This window comes from Anabrus simplex, chromosome 1, assembly GCF_040414725.1.
Source record: "Anabrus simplex isolate iqAnaSimp1 chromosome 1, ASM4041472v1, whole genome shotgun sequence".
NCBI lineage: Eukaryota > Metazoa > Arthropoda > Insecta > Orthoptera > Tettigoniidae > Anabrus > Anabrus simplex.
This window is the reverse complement of record NC_090265.1, coordinates 1,253,831,167-1,253,844,443: the sequence shown is the minus strand read 5'-3', so window position 1 is coordinate 1,253,844,443 and position 13,277 is coordinate 1,253,831,167. Positions and strand designations below refer to the sequence as shown.

Here is a 13,277-nt window from a genome sequence, read left to right as displayed (position 1 = left end):
ATATCTTGAACATTTAGGCGGTCTACTTAGAGGAGATGATGATGATGATGATGATGCTTGTTGTTTAAAGGGGCCTAACATCTAGGTCATAGGCCCATAGATTTACTTGGAAGACCTGCCCAAGGCAGGCAAAAATACGGATGTATCTACACATTCATTGGAGGTCACAGCCTCAGATCATCAGGATAAAGAATGATTGGAAGAAAGAGATATTCAACACACTGCACTATACCGATATAAGAGGGTATAGGAGATGCCCATATCGTGAAAGCACACCATAACAGTTCAGACCAACATGTAGAAGACAATCAGAAATACAAGAGGCGAATAGGGACTCACTCCGGGCTGACATAGACAAAAAAATAAAAAATCCGACTACCTCTGCTGGGTTTGAACCCGATATCTTGGGATCTGGAGGCCAACACTCTACCACTGATGCGCAGAGGCAGCTAAAGGAGGAGATAGCATACCGGTAGTGTTACTTGCTCTAGCTGATGCAAGATATAAATTTCTGTAAGTAGACGTAGGATGCAATGGACGAATAAGTGATGGGGATGTGTTGAGAAATAGTACATTGCATACAATAATGGACAAAAAATTTAGCTAACTTTCCTTTCTCAGAACAATTACCAGGGAGCAGTGTCACAGTTCCCTATGTGGTAGTTACAGATGATGCTTTCCCTCTACAAGAAAACATCATGAAACCTTACAAAGGGAATATCACTCAGCAGCAGAAAATATTTAATTATCTCGTGAGCAGGGCTAGGTGTATATAAAAAAATGCATTTGGCATATTGTGCAACAGATTTAGAATTTTTTTGAAAAAAATTGAGCTTCCTGTGGAGGAGTCAGTTAATATAATAACATTATCTGCCTGTGCACTGCACAATTCTTTATTAGCTACTGGTAATAAAAGATATGTAGGGCAGCTAGAAGAGAGGGAAGATACCGAACAGTGTGTAGATGTTCCTGGTGGATGGAGGATTGAGAATATTCTAGGATTACAGAGGGTAGGGAGGCAGAGGTCTGCAGAGGATGCTAGGAAAGTAAAAGATACTTACCAGGTATATTTTAATACTACTGGTTTTGAGCCATGGCAGTGGGAGTCGATAAGAATTATAATTTTATTAACATAATTCGGAAGTACTTTTTGCAATATAACTTACTTACAAAAAATGTGAATAAAATAAATTTAAACTATGTGGAATGTGGAGTTCCTAAAAATTTGTTTAATATCTTGCATTAACTTAGCTGAAAATGTAAAATATGTCATAATTCATATTTTAATCTAAGTTATGCTTCTATCATTCCACATGCATGTGCTAGTATTTTAATTTTACTGTCTTGTATATGAAAAATTATATCAATGTGAAATGACAAGAGAGAAATGTAATAAAGAAAAACTTGCAGTATTAAATTAAATTAAAAACATCTAAACCAGACTTCCTTTCTTACTCACTCAGCCTGAGATCTTGCAGACTCAGTATAATATCAAATATTTTTCTCTTCCCTTGAATGACAAGGTCTTTGTTCTTTAGTTGTTTTAATGAAGTAGAAACAAACAAAAACCAACTGCTTCCAGATCAGACAGCTGCTGTTTTTCCCTTGTCACAGAGTCCAGAACTGAAGTGGCTTGTTGAAGGAGTTTGTCTTCCTCTTGCACAATTAGTTTCCTTTTCTGGCCTCTTGATATGCTCCTTTTGCGTGGTGATGGTTGATTTGATGATGATGGTGAAGGTGAAGCAATTAACAGTGGTGATACATTACTAGATGTTGATGGAATTGGTGTCATCACTTCCCAGTCTCCAACAACAGGGACTTCATCAAGGGATGGAACAGCTCCGCATGTAAATTCAACCTGAAATAAAGAATAACTGTTAAATTTTGGATTCATGTTTGAGTTTCCATAATTGATCATAATATAGTGCAAAAAAAAAAAAAAAACCCATGGCACTACAGCCTTGAAGGGCCTTGGCCTACCACGCGACCGCTGCTCAGCCTGAAGGCCTACAGATTACGAGGTGTCGTGTGGTCAGCACGACAAATCCTCTTGGCCATTATTCTTGACTTTCTAGACCAGGGCCGATATCTCGCTGTCAGATAGCTGCTCAATTCTAATCACGTAGGCTAAGTCCAGGTAAAAATCCCTGACCTGGCCGGGAATCGAACCTTGGGCCTCCGGGTAAGAGGCCGACACGCTACCCCTTCACCACGGGGCTGGCAGCATAATATAGTACTAGGACATAGGAAATAGAATGCATACCTGCCAGCTTTTATGGTTTATCCATAAAATTTATGGAAATTGCAGCATTTTACGCTTTTGTGGATGGACGGCGTCATTTTACAATTTCGCAGGCAAAAACTTGAAATGTTAACATTCGATAATTACCCCACTTCCGTGAAATCAATTGTTTGCGTGGGTCGAAGGCAAGTCCGCAATAGTCAATAACTCATTCTTTGATATGATTGGTATTTTTGACCGTGTGATGTTTGTGTCATTATTAGAATTGAATTTAAAGCCGGGATAACAGTTCTTCCATGTGAATCTTAGGTGTTGACAGGCTGATCCGCAAATTCTTTGTTCCACTCCATTCACTTGTTGTGATTTAACCTATATTCTTTGACCATATGAGTGTTGTTCTTTGTTCACGCAGTTGGCGGTCCTTGAATGTTTTGGCCTTTTAAGGTTATAACATATTTTAATGAAGTGTTGGAGTTTTTGTGTAATAACTTCATGCTTTGCAGTTTCCTGTATTTGTTGGACTAATTAAATTTGTTCCAGTGACTGGGTGTACTGCTATTAGCGAAGCCCATTAAATTATAAAGAAGAAGAAGAATTACATTCGTTCCACGTGTGTGTATGTTTTTTATCGTGCACATATTCTTTGTTCACAAGGTTGGCGTCGTGTTCATATAATGATTTAAGACTTCGTGCTTCGACATGTTTTAATGAAGTGTTTGACTGTCTTGAGTGTTTATGTTATAATTTTATGTGACCTTCAGTGATCCAGTTTCCTTCCGATGTTTTAGTAGATATCAAGACATTTGTTCTTGGACATATTCATACGCTATATTCCTATTGTAGATTATCATGAATAAATCCAACAAGAAACAGTACTTGATTCAAAATCAAAGAAGTGATGATGAGTTGGTTATTGGCATTCAGACTTTGAATATAGTGAATTATCTCCGGGATACAGATAAATCCCTTTTCTTTTCATCAGTGAGAAACTACTTTTGTACTGCCTTTGACTACATCATAAACAAGTTTCCACTCAAGGATGATGTGTTAAAGCATGCTCAAGTTGCTAGTTTAGACAAAATTGAAGATACACAGTTTTCTTCCGTTAGTTTTTTCTTAGAAAAGTTTCCTATCATGTTATGCAAGGAAGAGAATGAGACTATGGATGAGGTGATGAAAGAGCTTCAGAGGCAGTTCACAGCTCTTCAGGTAGATGGCACTTTGTTTGCAAATCAAGATGCTGCAAGTGATTCCAGTTGGACACAAATATCAATAATTCGTGGAGCCGATGGACTTCTTAAGTATAACCAATTCTCTAGAGTAATGCTCTCTATTCTCACCATACCCCATAGCAATGCAGAATGTGAACATGTTTTCAGCCTTGTGAAGAAAAATAGAACAGAGTACAGATCATCCATGTCCAATGAATTTCTGGAGTCTATTTCTATTTTGAAAACCAGTAGTTCTGGTCCCTGTTATGACAAAACATTTTCTCAAGACTTTTGTGCAGGAAGCTAAAAAGGCCACAACTATGACTTTATAGTCGAACTAGTGTGTAATTTGCAGTGTGTATTATATTATTTCTTGCCTGTGTTACATTAAACAAGTTTTATTGTGTAAAGCCTTTTTCAGTTATCACATGTCTGCTTAATTTATCAAGGAAGTCTTGTTACGTATGCTCCAAACTAATATTCATCACGCCTGCTGCTGTTTAACATGGTTTTCTTCTTGATTGTTATGTTCATCTACAAATCATTGGCCTATGATATAAGTAGATGTGATTTCATTGATGTATCCTGTTTAAACCATGAATTATTGTATTTTGTAGCCCAGAAGTATTATTATTTTCGTCAAGCCAGGGTATGTAGAGAATTGTTAGATTTTTTTGTAGTGCGTGAGTTTTACTGATAGCCCTTTTTCAAGTTGGCAGGTATGATAATGAAAATTACTGAAAATGAGGAACAAAGGGAAGGACTTCATCTAAGTATATACGCCACAGACATGGAGCAAAGAGGAGAATATTGAGGAATTCCTGGAGAAACTAGAAAAGGAGATTACTGATGTAAAAGTGGTTATAATGGGAGACTTAAAATGAAAAAATGGGAAGTGAAAGACAAAGAATGGAAGAAGTAATTGGGTGCTATGTATATGGAAGAAGGAGGGAAACTAATTGAGTTTTGTGAGAGGAATGGCATGAATGTGGGCAATACGTAGTTTCGGAAGAAAAACAGTAGGGAACTTACAACATATGGCTGGGGTAACAGACCAATAAAATTAGTAATTGATTACTTTCTGGTGGAAAGGACAGACCCAGACAGTTGATGGATGTAACAGATTTACCAGGAGAAGCATTTGATGGAGATCATAGAGTTGTCATAGCAAAAATGAGAGTGGGTAAAATGAAAAAGTTAAGGAGATTAGAAATAATAAAATAGAAGTGTGGAAATTAAAAGATAAGAATGTACAGGAAGAATTTCTGGAGAGACTTAAACAACAAATCCAGTTACGATGTAGGAAATGTGGAAGTTGAATGGTTCAACTTCAAAAGGGCATTTGTAAGTGGGGCAGTGTATCTGTTTTAGATTATTATTATTATTATTATTATTATTATTATTATTATTATTATTATTATTATTTTTTTTTTTTTTTGAAGTGTCTTGAACAGTGGCATTTTGACTAGAGTCTGTAGACTATAACTCAAGAAGACTAAGGCATGTTATTCAAGAAATAATTTAGTGGTTTTTTAGGAATGTATGTATATATATCTTTGCTATTTATTTAATTTTTCTTGAATGGCTGAAGATGTCTCATAGAGTCAAAATATGTTCCATTGGTGTTATTCTAAAAAAGGAATAAATAATTTCCACTATTGTAAAGGTGGAATTTTCCTCAAAAGATCGTTAACATTTGTGTAAAAAAAGAAAACCTTTGGAATCTCTTTTAATTCCACATCTGTTCATTTTGTTTACTTTTCTGAAGAAATTTAGATGCCTATCTTTGATATCCTTTTATCATCCGCTTATGCATTATTATTTACTCTCATTTCAGGGTTTTACGAGTTGAATTTTATCATTTACATCTTGATTATTATACTGAGTTGGATGCTATATTGTTGAAAGGCAGTAAGGAATTTGGTTACAGACCAAGTAAGACAGCTGCTTCACATTATGATGATATGAAATTAGGAAATATCGGCAAACTTACTTCCCAAATTCTGGAGCTGAATATACAGAATATCCCGCCACAGGTATGTATTGCTGTAAACTAAGGATTTCCTGTCAATTTCTGTTACTACTTCTAAATTGAGTCAAATTTCTTTTGATATAGTTCTTTGAAACCACCTTTGTTTCATGTTGGTCAGGGTATGCAACAAGGAATGTTTCCTAATTTTTCACCTTTTCTTAGTTCTTGTTCATTTTAACCTGACATATTCAGGAGATCATTACTCTTCATCCTTCCTTCTCAATTTGTGGTGTTGATGACGTGGATGTTAAACCTTTGAACCCATTGGAACCTGAATAATTGTAGGTACAGGAAACTATTCATTTTTGAGAATTATATATTAACTTGGTTTATTGAGAATTATTAAAAAAACTTATATTTTTAGAAAGTTGCTTTCATCACAGATTGATGCCTAAATGTTCAGTAATTGTTTTTAAAGTCTTCAGTAATGAATCACCTAGCAGTCTGCCCTTATTTTGTGCATCATTTTCTCTAAAACTCTCAACATCACAATTATCATGTTTGTAAGAAAGATCGCTATCATCTGATGACAAATAGTCGTCATTACCACTTTCTAGGTACTTCACGATATCTTTGTCATTACCAGCCATGTTTGTTTACAGGCAGATTGCATTTTGTTTTTTAATACAGTATTCCTTGAACTTTTTAGATTCCCTGAAGTTCATGAGCCGCAAGATCCATCTCTTGCCAGGAACTTGAACTGCTAGCGTTTATAAGTTAGTATGGAACAGTTCCTTATGCCGACTTTCAGTCCAGAATGCCAATGTACGGAAATATTTTATAAGTTGGCACCAATGAGTTAAACTCAATCATACTGTCGGCCAGTACCTTGTGTGTTGTTAATTTTTCTGTTGCGACCTCAGTGGCATGTGCAGACTTTGCCCTGTTTTACGGTCAGACACCCTTCCTGATGCCGACCGTTTGTGGAAGGATGTATTCGTTAATATGTGTTTCAGTGGTTGTTGGTAGTGTATTATGTTGTGTATGTCAGGATCATCCTGATACCGTATGTGACAGTAGACAGTACTACCTGCAACTGTCTGACCGAGGGTCAAGTAGCCTTTACCAAACTTGAAATCCAAAGGGAACCAATGACTGTGGGTGGAGAAGTCCTTCCTTTGGAGGCCAGGTCAAGCTTTTATGTAGGAAATGACACATAAAGTCACCAGAAAGGAGAACATGGTCAGTGGTTTAGGTGGTGAAAGAGGATCCCAGTCCCAGTCCCAGTAGCAGATAAAATGGAAGAACTTTTTCCTGTCAACGCCTGTATCAGTGAAGCAGTTGCAGAAGGCGTCTGTACCCTGAGGAGTGGCCCAAAGTTACACCTGGCAGTAGGTATAAAGTGCCTCTGGGAGTGGCAACCCCACGTTAATAATAGCTTAAATGTGAATATGGTACTTGTAAAGGTATAGGTATAGATTAGGGCGTACCCTGCAGACAACCCGCAGTTCCTTACGTGTTGGGGGAGCGGTGAAGAATTGGCAACCAGTAGCCATATCATCATGATGGTGGGTATGATCAACCTTATGACCCTGACAGGAAAGGTAGAAGAAGTGGTGGGTTTTATGGAAAAAGAGGGTATAGAAATGATGGGGTTCAGCAAAGTTAAATGGAATGGTAAAGGAAAGAAGAGAATGAGGAAAGGATGTACACTATACCTGAGTGGTGACCGAGAGGCAAAAAATGGAGTGGGCCTATAATTTCAAACAGCTCCAAGTTTATGTGGGTATGGTAGAGTACATCTGTGACATGATAATGCATACCTGCCAACTTTTACGGTTTATCTGTAAAATTTATGGAAATGGCAGCATTTTATGGTTTTACGGATGGGCGCTGTCATTTTACGACTTCGCGGACAAAAGTTTGAAACGTTAACATTCAATAATCACTCCTCTTCTGTACAATGGATTGTTTGCATTGGTTGAAGCATGGCAGGAATGGAGTAGTGAGAAAAAAAGAAAGCAAAAGGAATCATCTTGATAATAAAATGAAATGTAAGAAGAGAAAAGTTGAGAAGAATTTACACAAAAGATGAAAACAGATGGAGCTGGCAATAAACGAATGCTGTATGAAATTATATGAAGTACCATCAAACGGGGCGATTTCAGACTCGGAGGTGGTTTTGGACAGTATGGTATATTTGCCATTTTTTGTTGCATAGCAACGAGTTGCCAATGCTTTGCACTTCCGTGCGCATTTTAGTTTAACCTCGACATTATGTTTCCCACGTTCTGTGTTTTTTATTACGAGTCGATTTCATACTTTGAAAAATTTTCAGTGTGTGCTGGCATTGTTGAAAGTTCATGCATTATTGTTAAGTGGATACTTTCGATAGTTGCAACCGGAAGGAATGTATTATAATTTATAACTATGGTTTTTATTGTGATCAACTGACTGAAGTCTTTATAAACAATTGTTGTGGAATTTTGATGTGCTTTAGTGGAAAGTAGTGTTTTACGCACATTTTATTGAAAACTGAAAGAAGTCTGGGTGATTTCAGACGATGCCTAGAAATTATCAGGAGCAGAAAGGAGCTTCGTCAAGGTGTAACTACGAAACAAAACTATTAGAAAAAGCCGTACGTGATATTTAAAGTGGCAAGTTGTCTTATAGGTAAGCATTTGATTTGTATGTCCGGCTCCATGGCTAAATGGTTAGCGTGCTGGCCTTTGGTCACAGGGGTCCCGGGTTCGATTCCCGGCAGGGTCGGGAATTTTAACCTTAATTGGTTAATTTTGTTGGCACAGGGGCTGGGTGTATATGTCGTCTTCATCATCATTTCATCCTCATCACAACGCGCAGGTCGCCTACGGGAGTCAAATCAAAAGACCTTCATCTGGCGAGCTGAATTTGTCCTTGGACACTTCCGGCACTGAAAGCCATACGCCATTTCATTTAATTTCATTTGTATAGTATACCTTGGTCCACTCTACAAAATAAAGTGCAGGAAGTAAGTTGCATCCGAAAAAAATGGGAGGACAACCAGTGCTAAATGAAGAAGAAGGAAATGCTCAAGGAAGCCCGTTACCCTCCAACACAACCTGCTACTTCCCGCCACCACAAATAAAGTGGTCTTGTTGGGAATATTTTTGGTCGTAACTTCCGCCAAGATGAAGTAAGTGCAGAAACAAGTGATAGTACTGGCAGCAGCAATGAAAATGAATGCGATGAAACACACAATGAAGGTAATGACCAAGGTACTGACGTTCTGGTGTTGGAAGAAGAGGCTTTCCTTGTTGCAGATTATAAATACAAGTTCGGGAAGAAAGAACATACGAGGCAGTATTTTGGCGTGGCCTCAAATATTCGTTCAAGGGATGTGGATGTCAAATACTTGCACCCAGCAGAAAAAGTGTTTGTATTCCCTGACACCCCTGATGAGGATACAGTAGCTAAAGAACAAATTACAAAAATACAGTACTTCCAGCCCAAGTTGAGAAGAGAGGAATGTTTATGTTCAGAGAAAATGTATTGTAGATTTATAGCCCATGGCAGCTACATGTTCCTTGTATCGACCCTTTTTTTTTTACATTGCGATTTCTGTCATTTGTAAAAACAATTATTAAGACTTTTTCAGCAAGATTTCTGTGCAGTTTATAACTATTAATATTTCAATTTAGACTAGAAAATTTTACATTCACCTTGTCAGAAAATAAAGATCGATCAATAACATATTAAATTTATCATTACAATGATTTTAATCAGCTATTCATATTTTGGACATGCTCAGAACACTTTAAATACACAACCCGGAATTTTCAGACTTTTTTTTTTTGCAGCAAGAGCTGTGATAGGTTTTGGATCGCTGAACACAAATCTATAATACCAATATAATGGTCCGTTATTGGACATTATAAATTTTCCAGCTAACTCATTCTTGGTTGCCTGCGTTTCGCCCTCGTGTGCTAAGTTAGGCTCGTCAGTTGGGACTTAGCACACCACCCAAGACGCAAGGCTAGTGCATACCGTGGAGGCCACTGCATAGGCTACTTGAAGCCACCAGCAGTGCCAATGCACTGTGAGAGCTATGTCTCATTTTCAAAAAATGATGCCTGCCTGGCCATCAAATGATGTAGATGTTGATTCCCATGAGGAACCTAAACTATTTGTCCCGAATGAGTAAATTTATAATACCAATATAATGGTCCGTTATTGGACATTATAAATTTTCCAGCTAACTCATTCTTGGTTGCCTGCGTTTCGCCCTCGTGTGCTAAGTTAGGCCCGTCAGTTGGGACTTAGCACACCACCCAAGACGCAAGGCTAGTGCATACCTTGGAGGCCACTGCATAGGCTACTTGAAGCCACCAGCAGTGCCAGTGCACTATGAGAGCTATGTCTCATTTTCAAAAAATGATGCCTGCCTGGCCATCAAATGATGTAGATGTTGATTCCCATGAGGAACCTAAACTATTTGTCCCGAATGAGTAAATTTATAATACCAATATAATGGTCCGTTATTGGACATTATAAATTTTCCAGCTAACTCATTCTTGGTTGCCTGCGTTTCGCCCTCGTGTGCTAAGTTAGGCTCGTCAGTTGGGACTTAGCACACCACCCAAGACGCAAGGCTAGTGCATACCGTGGAGGCCACTGCATAGGCTACTCGAAGCCACCAGCAGTGCCAATGCACTATGAGAGCTATGTCTCATTTTCAAAAAATGATGCCTGCCTGGCCATCAAATGATGTAGATGTTGATTCCCATGAGGAACCTAAACTATTTGTCCCGAATGAGTAAATTTATAATACCAATATAATGGTCCGTTATTGGACATTATAAATTACCCAGCTAACTCATTCTTGGTTGCCTGCGTTTCGCCCTCATGTGCTAAGTTAGGCTCGTCAGTTGGGACTTAGCACACCACCCAAGACGCAAGGCTAGTGCATACCGTGGAGGCCACTGCATAGGCTACTTGAAGCCACCAGCAGTGCCAATGCACTATGAGAGCTATGTCTCATTTTCAAAAAATGATGCCTGCCTGGCCATCAAATGATGTAGATGTTGATTCCCATGAGGAACCTAAACTATTTGTCCCGAATGAGTAAATTTATAATACCAATATAATGGTCCGTTATTGGACATTATAAATTTTCCAGCTAACTCATTCTTGGTTGCCTGCGTTTCGCCCTCGTGTGCTAAGTTAGGCTCGTCAGTTGGGACTTAGCACACCACCCAAGACGCAAGGCTAGTGCATACCGTGGAGGCCACTGCATAGGCTACTCGAAGCCACCAGCAGTGCCAATGCACTATGAGAGCTATGTCTCATTTTCAAAAAATGATGCCTGCCTGGCCATCAAATGATGTAGATGTTGATTCCCATGAGGAACCTAAACTATTTGTCCCGAATGAGTAAATTTATAATACCAATATAATGGTCCGTTATTGGACATTATAAATTTTCCAGCTAACTCATTCTTGGTTGCCTGCGTTTCGCCCTCGTGTGCTAAGTTAGGCTCGTCAGTTGGGACTTAGCACACCACCCAAGACGCAAGGCTAGTGCATACCGTGGAGGCCACTGCATAGGCTACTTGAAGCCACCAGCAGTGCCAATGCACTATGAGAGCTATGTCTCATTTTCAAAAAATGATGCCTGCCTGGCCATCAAATGATGTAGATGTTGATTCCCATGAGGAACCTAAACTATTTGTCACGAGGGCGAAACTCAGGCAACCAAGAATGAGTTAGCTGGAAAATTTATAATGTCCAATAACGGACCATTATATTGGTATTATAAATTTACTCATTCGGGACAAATAGTTTAGGTTCCTCATGGGAATCAACATCTACATCATTTGATGGCCAGGCAGGCATCATTTTTTGAAAATGAGACATAGCTCTCATAGTGCATTGGCACTGCTGGTGGCTTCAAGTAGCCTATGCAGTGGCCTCCACGGTATGCACTAGCCTTGCGTCTTGGGTGGTGTGCTAAGTCCCAACTGACGAGCCTAACTTAGCACACGAGGGCGAAACGCAGGCAACCAAGAATGAGTTAGCTGGAAAATTTATAATGTCCAATAACGGACCATTATATTGGTATTATAAATTTACTCATTCGGGACAAATAGTTTAGGTTCCTCATGGGAATCAACATCTAGAACACAAATATGTCGTCCGTTTCTACGTATCACGTCGCGTTTTCTCACAATAGGTATATCAATATAAGAGATAGACCTGAATATTGCATATAAAAAGTACTGAAAAATGTTGATAATTTTGGAAATATTTATAATTTTTTGTATTATCATATATATTTTGAAATAGTTGAATATTGTCTTGAATTATTATATACAGTGAATAATTACTGAGTATAAAATTACAATGAAGTATTTAGCATTTATTGTAATATTATACTGATATCCAAAAAAACACATAAACAAACAACTTTGAGGCAATGAAAGCAATTTATGTTGACAATAAAATGTGATTTACAAGCAAACAATGTAACTTTTATTCAGTATCTTAATGAATTCATAAATGTGAACAAAATAAACTTTAACAGTCCTACATGTCCCCTTGGAATGAACATTTGGCTGTTCAGCGTCTGACTGCATCAAGTTTGTCTTCTCTTTTCAAACACCAACAGTAGTCGGCCATCATTGGTTCATCCCACCTCTCCTGGTATCTTCTTTCTGGCTCCTCAATGTCCTTGTGGAACCTCTCTCCCATCTCTTCACTAACAGCCCCAAGATTTTCTGGAAAGTGATCGAGATGAGAATGAAGGAAGTGCAGTTTCAGTCTCATTCTACACCCTAACTCTTTCATATCATCCAACATCGTTTTCACTATTGTTTCGAATTGTTATCCTTTACATTTCCTAGGAACTTTGTTATGGCGTCAATTATTGAATTCCATGCTGCAGAAAGTTCCACGGCATTCATCATCTGTTCAAGGTTTCTGTCTTTCAGAAGCTTTCTAATTTGTGGTCCATTAGAAATGCCTTCCTTGACTTGTGTATCAGATAAATGTGGAAATTTGCTTGCAATGTACTTGAAACAGGGGCTACTTTTGTCCAAGGCCTTAACGAACTGCTTCATGATTCCCAGTTTGATGTGTAGCGGTGGCAAAATAATTTTTTGTGTGTCAACTAAGGCAGCATTTGTAACATTTTTCAGACCAGGTGTCAAAACTTGTCTCTTGGGCCAGGAAGGTGTAGACCAGTGTTTGTCCCTAGCTCTGATGTCCCATTCACATAAATAACAAGGGAATTTAGTGTAGCCTGCTTGTTCTAATAGAATACCACACATCTTCAAGTCACTACACACATCCTATCGGTGCTTAAGATATTTGATTTTATCTAAAACAGTTTGCATGTGATATAATTTTCTTTTAGTGAAACGGCATGTGCCACAGGAATCGAAGCTACAATGTTTCTGTTACGAAGTAGTACAGCCTTTAAGCTCCTCTTAGAGGAATCCACAAACAATCTGCATTCTTCTGGATTGTAATCCCTCCCTAGCTGCCTTCTATCAGTCCTGGAATGTCACAGCAGTAGGTCAGATCATCTTCCTTCTTGAAATACTTCCTGAACTCCTTATCGCTATGTCTATACCAAGAAAAGGTAGTTCCAGGCACAAGAAGGTTTTTTCTTTCGATCGTGACCCTAGCCGTTAACTTTGTCCCTTCGTGAGCCCAAGGTCTCGTATCAGATTGCTCAACTCCGACTGTTTAAACAATTGTGGGCCTACTGCATCTGCGGCAGGTGAAAAATCTATATCAACTTGCTCGTTATCAGAATTTGAGGAACCGCCAGAGTCAGGTAAACTGGCTTCACCGCATTTCTGCTAACACGA

At 38.5% G+C, this 13,277-nt stretch overlaps 1 protein-coding gene across 3 annotated transcripts in view; it reads left to right on the top strand.

The window, feature by feature from the left end:
* Fbxl4 (F box and leucine-rich-repeat gene 4) overlaps positions 1–13,277 on the top strand; it is a 279,999-nt gene that overhangs the window by 58,471 nt on the left and 208,251 nt on the right. For all 3 annotated transcript variants that reach the window (XM_067137655.2, XM_067137656.2, XM_067137657.2), the window contains one exon: positions 5,291–5,489. In XM_067137655.2, the coding sequence (XP_066993756.2) occupies positions 5,291–5,489 (199 nt within the window). The remainder of the gene's footprint in view (positions 1–5,290; positions 5,490–13,277) is intronic.